Genomic DNA, 13209 nt, shown 5'->3' on the forward strand with positions numbered 1-13209 from the left:
ATCCCTAACACCGACGCTCGCTCACGCCGTATTATCGAATCCGCGACTCCTACGTAATAGATACCGGTATCTTGGAACGCTGAAACAAACTGACTTTATGTTGATGTGAGTGTTGTGTTTGTGATTATTTCATATCAGTGATAACAGTGAAGTGAAATTTAGAAAACATGCCTGAAAAACCTAAAAGGCGTAAAAATAATAAAAATAAGCGTAAAAACAAGAATCGTGCAGATCCTAATGTCGGAAACAGTCGTTCAAATAATGATGGTGACACGCAGTGTCTTGAAAACCAAGATGTAGAGAAATGTGAAACTGTTTCTATTACTGAGGGAAAAAAAATTATAGATGATTTATCAGAAAATACGCCTAATGTTATTGATAAGGTTGTAATCAAAGTAGAAGAGAAGTGCGAAATCGATTCCAGTGTACAAAATAAGATATCAGTTAAAACAGAAACTACTGACGATATTGATAATGTCGTAAATGATGATACTAACGGTGATAATAATTTTGAATTACAGAAAGGTGCTGAGTTGAATGCCAAAAGTGATAGTAATTCTCTGCTGCTATATGATACAGTCGAAGGCTCGCTAAATAATGCTATAATTTCTAATACATACGTTGAAGAATCTCCTGAACAGTCAAATAAAAAGAAATCAAAGTTATCGAGTAGTAAAAAGAGCAAAAGTGTTGATGATGACGAATTTCCAAAAATTACCGAAGTAACAGATGAAATGCCCTCTGTACTAGAACAAGAAGGTGCATTATGTTCCATTGAAAATTCTGGTTTAGTAGTAGACATGGATTCAGATGTAGAATGGGAAAACACAGTAGATTTAGAGGAGGATAAATTTCCAAAAATTGAAGAACTTGTCACTGGTACTTTGACTGTGACAACGATGCCCCTCACAGTAGCTCATTGTGAGCAAGCCAAATTATTGAGTCCAGAAGAAGAACAGTCACTTCGCCGTTACTTACAAACTTTGGATTTAGCAACCAGTCCCTCCACCTCCTTAGAAATTAAAACTGAAATTGAGCAAATAATCAATAGTGAAATAAAACATAGGTTAAGAAAAAAAGGTTTTGCAGATGATGTTTTATCGCAAAGACTCTGTCCACCAAGAACTTTAGACGTAATTGATGAAGAAGGCAGTGGCGATTCCTCCATACAATCGCGTAGGCACTCTTACTTGAGCGACAAAAAAAGTGATAATGATGACTTAGAAGATGATGTTTTTGAAAAACCTGGTAATCAATCAACATTAAAGAGAAGTTACGATATACAATGGGAGAATGTGTTAAAGAAAAAATCTTCTACGAGACAAATACCACAGACATGTGTACTTGTTGGAGCAAAACTAAAAGAACCGGAAATCAGTGAAGCAAGGGGTGATTGGAGTGTACAGACTGTTGAAAAGATGACTGGTGCTGAAATCGTTTATTTAACAGATTCATCCAGCAGTACTAGCTCAATATATGACGTTGGTGATGATGAAACTGAAAATGGGCAAGATACAGACGTGTCTGTTCGCATGATAACACCTACTATAGAGGTTACGGATACCGAGAATTTCTTAAAGAAAACCTTCATTTCTGAAAACAAAGACAAGACTAATATTCCGGAACAGAAATCAATTAAAATAGAAAATGACTTAATCTCCAAATCAGAGGGATCTTTGGAAAATTGTCATAACAAATCAAGTGATAAAATCGATCAAAAATTACATGAGGTTGTCGTTCTAACCACTGATAATATTACAACAAATTTAACAGTGAAGGATGTTGATGAAACGGACAAACCTCAAGAAAGGTTAATTACTGCTGAAAATCTAGCAGAGAAGACAGAAAGTTCGTCTCATCATATAAAGTCTAATTCTTCTATACGTTTTCCTGATTACGACTTGGAAATGAAAGTTATAAAGTGTGAATTAAATGATGCTATAAATCATTTAATTAAGGAAGTGAGTGATTCAGAAATCATGAATGAAAGTGCAAAAGAAATTTTCACTCGACAAGACTCTTCTAGCAGTTTATCTTCATCTCAGTGTACAGCTATTTACAATCCTAATTCATCACTTAATGATTTAAGTAACAATGATGTTTCGTCTCAAGCTAGTAAAGGAATAAAAGAGTACGAAAAAGAATCAACTATAACTAGCCATGTTAAAGATGTTATTGAACATATCGATATAAATTCATCATGTAACATTAAAGATTTGCATCATATAGTTAAGCAACCGCAAAGATTGCGGGATATATGTGTTGACAAAATATCAAGTTTTCCTTATGGATTGAAGATATTAGAAGAATTGGCCAATGTCTCTTTACGACTTCAAAATATGAATAACCTTGGTACTGAAGAAATCGTAAAGAAAGACCGTATAGAATTAACAACAGAGGATAATTACGTTCCATTGGAAACTTTCAACAAACAAATGTCAACAACTAACAATATCAGGCAAACTGCGCAAAAAAACGTAAATTCTGAAGATGAATCTCCACCTCCCGTTCCTCCTCCTCCGATTCCACCTCCACCAGTCATACCTAGAAAGACATCGTTAAAGAAGTCTCATGAAGTTCAATCACCTTCTGATGTACAGAAACTGGAAGCTCCCTACGTTTGTTTATCTCCATCGCATAAAATGTTGATGGAAGAAACTAATACAGTAGTTACTAATAAGGAAAATAATTCACAAGATTCTGTACGCAAAATAAATGTGAATCGTCCAACTGAGTCGAGAACTCAACAGCTGGAAAAGCCCATCATGCGCCCCCTAAAGTCGGAAACAGGATCTCGTTTAATGGCGTTGATATCAGATCCTTCAATTACGAGTAATATAAAATCATCATTTAATAAATTCAGTGACGAACAATACCAATGTACCCAAAAGTTGGAAGAAACAAAATCTTCTAGAAAACATAGTGATCCCGTTCAGCGAACCTCTTCAGATATCTCCAAGCCTATTCCACCGCCACGACCAAAAAAATTGTCATCTTATTACGAAAGCGACGAAAATTCAGATTTTGCTGAAAGTTCTTTTAAAACTATGAAAAGCGAAAAAAGAATGTTTCATTTCTCTACTGGTAACTTAAACAAAGAGATTGAAGATGACATATCGAGTATACAAAACATGCATAGAAATTACGTAAACATACGGGATCAAAATAGAGAAGTTAGTAGTCCACGTCGACCTTCTTTGCCAAAAGACTTGTGTGACCAACAAATGGAATATATTCGTCAAAAAGAAAAAGAAGTAGAAGCTGAGATTCGACGCCTTGAGGAGGAAAAAACGAGACCGATTGTCAGAAAGGGGCCTAGAGCCCCTATGCTCACAGAAAAAGATATTAACAAGGAATCGTTATGGAACCAAAATCAAAAGCACACAACTAGAGGAATGATATGGACAACTGGAACGCCGGATAAAAGCAAAAAAGACAAAAATTCTAATGTCTTTAGTAGTAGTCAAGAAGAGTTACTTCGAGAAAAGATGTATTCCGAATATTTAAACGAAATTGCAGAACGCGAAGAAAGGAAACATCATAAAGTAATCAAAATAACTAAAACTAATGTACCCTCAAACACCAGACTTATTTCTAAAAGTATGTCAGCATTAGATGTTCTTGATGCAAGAGTTAATAATAGAATAGAAGAAGAGTTTATATCAAAAGCTAGAGAAAGATGGAACAAGCTTGGAATAAGAGATCCAGAGAGTGAAGATGAAAGGTATAATAAAAGGAATGTGTATAGGGAACCTAAAGTGATCGAACATAAAATCAAAGTGATTGAAGCTGGAGAAGAAAAAGACGTGCATAATTTGCCTAATCATTTGCAAGAATTTGTGACTTTTACTGCGGATAAGAAGCAGGAGTCGGGGAGCACCGGTGAGTCCGAATCGGAGGAAAAAGCTACGCATGTTGTGATTTTATGTGCAGTGATGTTACTAGTGTTAGCGATTGGAAGATACCTTTTGCGATTGTTGAGAAACTTTAACTGAAATTAGAAATAATGTGCTATTAACCAGTGTCTAAGTTAAATTGTGTTTATTGCTAAATGTGTAGAATTAAATGTATTAGTATTGCATGAGTGTTTTTCTAATATTAATTTGATAACTCCATTTTGATTATTATTAAAAGAAATCATTCATCAAAACATTCTGAATAAGAAGAGAATATCAAAATTGTTACAAGGCGAGTTTCGATAAGGTGAGTTTGTTTACACTTTACAAAGTTATTAAACTTGTAATTATGAAATTTCAATCTAGATAAATTGTAAAAAGAAAATTCTCCTCTGTGAAGACAAAACACACACATAGTGGTTAATGTTTTTGCATTATTCACGTGTTAGACTTTGACCACAATATCGTTTGTTGACAACACTCAGTGCCAAATTAAAATTATTCATCGAATTGCTTGCTTATCGCAAATGCATTAGAGTTTTGAATCATTGTTGAACATTACTTTGCATACTTAGTACATTCGTTTTGTTTATTCAACAAAATTCAGTATTCATAGGTAACATTTAGTAGTAGGTAATAAAAAGGTCACTTGATAACGGCCTTATAACGCTATCTAACGCATGTTTTAATGTAAATAGATAATTCTCTACATAGTAAATTCTTATGCTTATGAACTAGACACGGGCAGATTTTACGTAATTTTATTTTGTACTGTAATTTTTTTAAGAAGTAACTAAAGTATGATGAGATTCTTATATTTTACAAATAAATCCGAAGGAGTTAAAGTTGGTGAGTTTATGACACGTTTCGACTATATTTCATCCAAACCGTTGAATTTGCGCGACTCTCGACGCAGTCAGGAGCGTCGCCCGTGAAAATATTTGGACCGTCTATATCTGTAGCGAATGGCCTTTACCGACTCCAAACGCAAAATGTTCTCGTTTGACAATTTTATTTTGTTATGGGCCATACTTTACAGTGATTATTTATACAATCGGTAGTCATCGTAATTCAGTGGTTAATTCGATGCTTAGTCTATCGATTTAGGCTCAATATTGAATATTGTTTTAAAAACATTTCACTTCGGATTTACTGAATCAGGACTAACAAATGTTTACGCAGATAACGTATATTTTAAAATGTATCAAATTATATTGTATTCGATATAATTTATCCACTGAAAAGTTCCTTTTCAATTTATACTTTGTAACATCTGCATCTCATTTATCGGATCATTTACCACCAGTTGTCGGTGTAACGGAACCTTTATTATATTAAAAGTATCGAGCAACATAATTAGTAATAGTACGGTTGATTGAAAACGGAAACTCTTTGTTATAAAGCCGTGATTTGAACCAATAACCTTCAGATCTTTTGTCTGACGCTCTTCAATTTGACGCATACATCACCTCTTGAAATAAAATGAATTTATGATTGTTCAGTCTATATTTCGATCTTTAGATTCGAGTATTGTTTTTTCCTTGTGTAAAGATAAATCGATCAAAACATAAGAATAAAAAGGAAGTGCAACATTTAATCGAATTTGAACTTTAAAATGTCAGTATTTAATTTAAATATTAGTAATTGTACTAAAATAGATTCAGCCGTCGACAATCGGATACGGCGGTGGCCTGGCGTTACAAATCCACTGCCAAACTGTAGGTGTACACATAATGAAAGCCACACACGATAGTCTTATATTGATTGTTTTAATCAGCAGACATGTCCTGAGTTTAAATTGCGCATAACTGTACACCTTTATCTCATACGCACTAGGCTTTACCTCGGTTATGTATATAAACTTAATAAAATATCTTGCATACCCTGACGTGTGTGGCTGGTATAATGTACGTTTACTTGCTCTGACGTTTCATTCAGTCGTAAAGCCCGATGTTGTTGCAACGAGAAATTTAGATCTAGCGAACACAAGCTTATAACCGACTTCCGTTTACGTCAAACCTATCTATCCTATACTAATGTACAGTCTGGACAAAGCATGGAAATTGTGTACACGTCTGGATATCTGATATATGATCTGTATACTCAAAAATGAGTAAGAGTAATTCACAGAATTAGTTTTACTTTTTACTAGTATTATAATGCGAAATTTAGATGGTATTGCCATAACTGCTAAACGGTACTCGATAAAATTCGGCAAAGATGGAGACAAAGTCTGAAATAATTTAAAGGCTTTACTAATATAAGTTCCTTTTTTAAACCCAAACAAGAATTAATACAAAAGGGTAAAGATTACTAATAAAACTTGGTGTAAAAATATTATTAAAAATATCACTAACTAAGCAGCAATTAAATAATTCTGCTAAGTTAGAATCATACGTATTAAAATTAACCTTGAGTTTCCACTGCAAAACACTTTAAACAAAATCAATAAAACCAAGACTAATGAGTCAGTGAGTTACCTGTTAGGTATTGAATATTTATTTATCTTTAACAATACCTTAAATGCTCACCGTCGACGACCCGCTCGACCGTCCGTAACGCCCCGTGACCACTTAAGCCTTCACAATATTTGCCGTTGTTTTCCTCTATTATCTTCCTGTTTATCCGCTGTTCGAACAGTAAATCATCTTAAATATCAAATCGCAGTAACTAGGTAATTCTATCTAAAATGTGCTATCATCCGTTTATGTCCATTTTATAAATATTTATTGATATTTACTTATTGGGAAATTCCGTGTTTTTGGATGACTTTATTAACATATTAAGAAGATCGTATTTTCCAATCATCTTTGATTATCAGACAAATATAGAGGTGAATAAATTAATCAATTAAATATGTTTAAGACTAGCTTGCGCCCGCGACTCCGTCTGCGTGAAATTAAAAAATAATAATTAACAGAGACCGTAGCTTTTTAATGGTGAAAGAATTTTAGAAATCTGCCCAGTTTTGAGTTATTTAATTATAATCAAACAAACAGAGTTTTCCTCTTTATAGTTTTAGTAAAGAAGAAACATGTATGAATAGATTTACATTTCAAATATTTTTTTCATTATTTTAGAAAGTAGTACATTAAACCTTACGTGGTATATTTTCCAAGCGGGTGATCGCTCGAGTCATCCAAGGGATAATTCGACGTATCGAGGGTACCAACAAAGAGCGGGATGTCAAAGAGCCCGCGGGCGCGCCGGAAACGATTTGACTGCGGAAGTGACGTCACGGTGGGGGAAGCGTTTGAACTTGTTAGGCTTGTGTATAGCTAGTGCATTATGTCATTTACGTGCTGTATGCAAACCGCACGATACTTCCTGTATGCGTGTTAGAGAATTTTGATCTGGTATAATCTAGGTCTGGTAAGTCGGACATGGATCTAAAACATTATCTTATTTCAGTTTTAAACAATAAATTTTGTATTGAAATGCAAAAATAACGACATCTTTTAAAAATCATGAAAAATGATTCACCACAGTAAGTAGTTGAGGTAATTATACTTGCATATATTATCACTATTTATTCCAAAAGGATTTTCTCTTTAAAATAATCAAAATGTAATAAATGTTCAGCTTTTACTTGCTCCAAAAGATGTAATCGTATTAAAATTGTTATCTTGTGGTTCTTAATCGACACTGAAATAAGATTAACTGCATACGTAAATGGAATTATCTTTATTAAAGTAAACGCAATAGCGCAACGTATTATAATTAAACCTTATAATAAGTATTCCTTGGCACCTAATCTAAAACATCGTCATCTCCCCTGATTTATCCTATTCCCGTTAGGTCGGCGCACTGTGTTTTCGTCCTACATAACTCTCTCAGCGTCATCTATGTCATAACTCCCTTCTTGATCATGTCACCTTTCACGTAATACATCTATCTCTTTCTAAGTCTACCTCTACCGGTACCCCTCCAAATTCATAACTAACGTCCTTTTTGTTGCATGTGATTGATCCCTTTTCATAACATGCCCTTACCACGCTAATCTTTTACTCCTTATTTTCTCAACCACTGGGGCTACTATCAAACTTCCTGTAATATACTCATTTCGTATCTAACCCAATTGTGTTAATATCTAACACCTAATCTATAACATCTAAGCAATAACGAAGTACCGAAAAGGGGGCCATTCAGTGATTCCTATAGTTACGTCCAGGTATACAATTTAACACGCCAAGCGCTTTAGATAGGCATTTTAGGATGCCACAAATCTGATATAATTGGCTATAAAATGTTCGATTTATAACTGTTCGCCGGATTAATGTGAAAGTGCACTTAAACCAAATTCATTATTTTGATGTGCCAATTTACTGGTAAAACAGAATCAGTCAGGATATAATATAATCAAAAGATATGATTTTCACGATATACAAGATCTTACTGAAGTCCAATGCAGACAATAATTTTATAATAACTAACGGTTAACCTGAAAGTGTTAAGTAACGGATAGGTTACGCACTTTGCATTAACCGCGAAGCGGTGATCATTTCACACCTTAGATCAGCTTTTAACTTTGTATATCAATTTATTTATTTGAAGTCCATTTAATGGTTTTTAACCAGTTATTTACTCTATTATTTAAATGCGAAAGCACTTGTGATAACACCTGTATATTTATATAATTAAATTATTTACCTACGTCACTAAAATATTTTTTTGTTATAGCGCCATCTATTGCATGTATACTGAAGCTTGGGTAAAAGTGTGCTCGATCACCGCAAGATGGCTATTGATCTTGTTAGTAATTAGTAAATAGTTGACAGATGAATTTGATGTAAGATTAATAAAATTATACTATGTATATTTGGTTTTTATAGTCACTGCCAAAAATGGAATGTATATTATTTTCGATATTCACAAAACATTATAGAAATTAGCTAAGTCAGCGGTAAGCACGCCATCTATCGAGTTATGTTAAAATTAAAAAAAAAGATCAAGCGCTATAAACATCAATGGGTATATGAAGTATTCCAATAAGAAAGAAATACACATAAATTCTCTTTTCAAGTCATTAGGATCAGAATTTTATGTGGAAATATAATCTTGGCAAAAGTGCTTTTTAGGTTTACGGCGTAGATCGTCACAAAAAATAAGATTTCCTTACAATAATAAGGGCCTTCATAAAAACTTTACAACTGTGGACCCACGTATCATAACGAAATTTGCATTGGGTATATTTTTGGATTAGGGTTTTTTATAATAGGCTTAATTAGGTAAATAATACATCTATCGAAATTATAGTCTACGTGCTGGTACATATCCTTTCAGAACATGAAAATCGGTAATCACTGGCAATCTCGTGAATAATTAATCTTAATATGTTTTACTAGCTTTCGGTTGTGACTCCGTCCGCAAGGATTAAAAAAAACAAAAGTGAGTAGTCTATGTGTTCTTCCAGACTATCCTCTACGTCTACGCCAAATTTCATTGAGATCCCTTCATGCGTTTATGCTACAAACGCTAACAACGATCCATCCATCCCTCTAAACTTTCGCATTTATATAATGTTTGTATTTATAATATGTTGATTAGCAGATTCAAATACTATTTTCAATACCTTGATAATTGTCGATATTGACTCATATTAATTTCAACAGTTTAAGAATAATTATGTGCAATTAATATTGCATTACATTACTGCTATAATTTACATAATAGTATAATGAACTTGCACTAGTCAAAACCTATATTGGTAGCTAGCTAGCTACTACTATCGGATAGAACTTAAAGATTCTATCTATACAATTATAATAAAGCGTAAATACAAGATATCAACAATTACAGCATATATTTGAATAATTCTTTATTTAATAAAAAAGCCCTACACTTACGTTACGCTTCAGGCTATATATTTGCACCCCATCAAACTTAGGGGATAAATAATTTGGATAAAAAGCCTAATGTGGGAGAGACCATAAGTTGCTGCCAAATCACGGAAGCAAGATTGTCAAGGTTTGTCATGTCATGTCATTTTGACATTTGCTATTGATAATTTGACAAATGTAAACAATAAAATGAAATTTTCATAATTCCATGCGGATGAAGCCGCACGGAAACAGTTAGTCATAAATATAGTGTAAAATAAACCCATTATAAATTCAACTTTAGTTCAGTACGGCTAATTTTTTTTTTTTAAGAAAATATAACTATTACTTCAAATTTAGTGTCATGATAAACACAACACAAACAATTTCAGTGATTTTCCGTAACTATAACAATTCTGTTATAAAGTAACATTCGCCAAGTTTAAGAAACTCCGATGTATAACAGTATATCAGTTTAACAAAGTTCACGTTAACACTTGCTAAAGTTTGAGCAGTTAGCACGTTGTTATATTGAGCGAGTTTGTAAATTCATACGTAAATTGTTTGGAATAATACATCATTTGTACAAGCGGATGGGGGTAGTTTTAGGATAATATGTGGTGAAAATTTCAGCAACAGTAAGAAAACAATTTTATACTGATAAATCATTTAACTAAAGACTATTTTATTCTGTTACGAAAGGATAACAAGTCGATGGACTTTTTTTTAAAGTTTTCTAGTGTCCGTGGCGTATATCGGTATTGCTTTTTAAACTTTTTTAACACAGTCAACATTAGAAAACTGCTTTGTATGTTTGTAAGGATTAAATGTGAAGTCCAAGCAGCGTTATTCTTCTAACCGTGGCTCTAATTAATGCTGGCCTGTGAGCTGCGAGCACTCCCACGACCGATGCTTATACTGTGGATAACTAACAGCGACGTGAATTCCTTATTTGTTAAAATTATTTGTCTCTTTGATGTCGTGAAAATTATTCACGTTGAATTACACGTTAATTGAGAACGTTTTTTTTTTAACATAAATAAACCAGCGCTTGACCACGACTCCACCTAACCTAAGTGAAGACGCGGCCCGAAGGATAGAGCGCAAATGATTCATGATATTTAAAAAAATGTTTAAAAAAAAGTTAGTATCACTGTTTTGTCGTTTCAATCTTGGTAGATTAGAGATAACAATCTAGTTCTTGTTGTAATTCATTTCACTAAGTAACTGCACTTATTCCTAGGTGCTGCTTTTTACGCAAAGTATTCTAAAACATATTTACTTGATAATACATTTAGTTTTTTTTTTTAATTTATAGGTCGCAAACTAATAAAAGTAATTTTCAATCCAAAAACTAATCTTATGCATAGTATGTCAGAAGTAATAAAATTTTAAGGAATACGTTCAAAAATAGATTTAAAAAATTTGAACATAAAATATGTGTTTGTAATTAAGAGCGGACTGTATAACGAATTGGAGACTTGGACGTAGAGTTCATCTTGTAATGCAATTCAAAGCAAGTAGCCGTGGCCCGCTGCTGGTTTATTTTCAGCTATTTTGTTCCCGTTTATTTTCGGCCCTTCCTGTCTCGCCGGACGACGTGCGAATTTAAGGGCGACGCTAAAATATATTATTAAAACGAAATATTCCTCTAATTCCCCCGGCGGCGACGGCGTGCGTTCCCTTTCTTCATTACATTTATGACGATTTTTATTTCCTTGTTTTACTATGTTAATATGAATATCAATGTAACCTCTTCTTATAGTTTACAGAATTAAATAAAAGGTTCCAAACCGTTAAAAACCATAGAGATATTATTTACCACTTATCCTTATGCATAAATTTAACGTTTTTTTTTTCAATTTAGAATATTGAAAGATCTCATTATAATTTTTTAAGTTTAATTTCATGCATAACAAAATAAACAAAGATAACTATAACCACAACACAAACCTACAGTTCTCGCAGTAAAACACACTTATTAAAATTTTCAGTACTGAAAAATTGCTACACTTATTTTCAACACGTAGGAAACATATATGGGCGGTTAATTTTCTTCACACGTTGTAGTGATCTGTTTCCATTGTTTTCCGTTTACAAATGGGGTGCACGGTATCGCGTCGCGCGGTGTTATCACAGAACCTAACATCAGTCTAACCGCAGTCGTCCGATACGGCGCACGTTGCTTCGTCGCTTCGATTTTCCGCGAGTTTTCCGACTCTCGCATGGTGATTTCCCTCCCCCTTCCCCCCTGTCTGCTTGAATCTGCTGTGCAATAATACCTAAATGGATAACTTAATCGAGTTACTGATAAGTTAATGGGCGCCGACGGCCCGTGTGTACTCCACGTGATCGTATTACGGAATAAAAGGGATATTCTGTTGACTCACTGACGTAAGTACGTTTGGGAATTTGTTAATGAATTAGCCGTTGTGTTTGATTGTTAGATTAGCGGCGACAGTAACGGTGTCTGAAGCGAAGGTCGTTTCGAGTAATATTTATCTTTTATCGTAGTATTTTTGAGTTGTATTATCTTTGTCAACCGGTTATTTTACGAACGTTACTACATTCATATATTACGTGTTTGACATTTTTATAATTCGTATTGCAAACAATATAATTATTGTTTATTTCAGTTAACGTACAAATAATGTAATAAGTTTTTAAATTATACCATTAAAGAAAACACTATGTAAAGATCAAAATAGAGTTGAATAAATTTTGAATAGATAGAGGTGAATTAAAACCATGAGGTTATTTCATTTTAATTTAAAACAATATTTACGTCGTGTTATATTTCCCTTACTTAAATCCATGTATTTTAGCTTACTTAATTTGTTTTTCTTTCCGAAATACTAAGTTTGTTTTTCATTCTTGATATATTTGTTTCACAAATAAAATGTAAAATTGGCCTGGTTTTAATTTCATTTTTTTTACGCTCTATGATTTATCTTCGTTGTGGCTTACAACTAGTTCCACTTATGTGATATATTATTTTTAAACGTAAACAGTGTTTCCTAAACATTAATTTTTCATGTAGCCACTGGTGTTTATTATTGTGTTTGTAATTTAATTAATCAATAATTAATGCCACTGACAAATTATTAATCATCATTTTATCTTAAAAAAAAAGTAGTTTATACTACCAGAAACAAAACATATTCACAGCTACTTTAATGCAACAGTTGGTTGAATTTTTTATTCTCAAACAATATTAAAATTTATATAAACAACAAACAGCCAGTCAATTATAATTACATAACAGTTTGTATTCCACGAATGCTAATATCAATTTACAAAACAAATGAAACGGATGAAACGATGCACCCATTAGTTAGCGAAGTTGAGGCGTTTAAATTAAATACGCCCTCTAAAGTTACACATTACATATTAAAGGTTAACACGAAACTTTTACGATAACGGTTACGATACAGGTACGGGCTTCAACGTGAGATATCTCACCCGAGCCGGCGTCGGCTGACTGCTACCGAGCA

At 33.3% G+C, this 13209-nt stretch overlaps 1 protein-coding gene across 1 annotated transcript in view; it reads left to right on the forward strand.

The window, feature by feature from the left end:
- Positions 1-6: 6 nt before the first annotated feature.
- The window catches only part of LOC106103477, an 18983-nt gene continuing 5780 nt past the window's right edge, over positions 7-13209 (forward strand). The window contains exon 1 of the mRNA XM_013283258.1: positions 7-3882. Within this exon, the coding sequence (XP_013138712.1) occupies positions 168-3882 (3715 nt within the window). The 5' untranslated portion in view covers positions 7-167. The remainder of the gene's footprint in view (positions 3883-13209) is intronic.

The sequence above is a fragment of the Papilio polytes genome, unplaced genomic scaffold, assembly GCF_000836215.1.
Source record: "Papilio polytes unplaced genomic scaffold, Ppol_1.0 DF823731.1, whole genome shotgun sequence".
Classification (NCBI taxonomy): Eukaryota; Metazoa; Arthropoda; class Insecta; order Lepidoptera; family Papilionidae; genus Papilio; species Papilio polytes.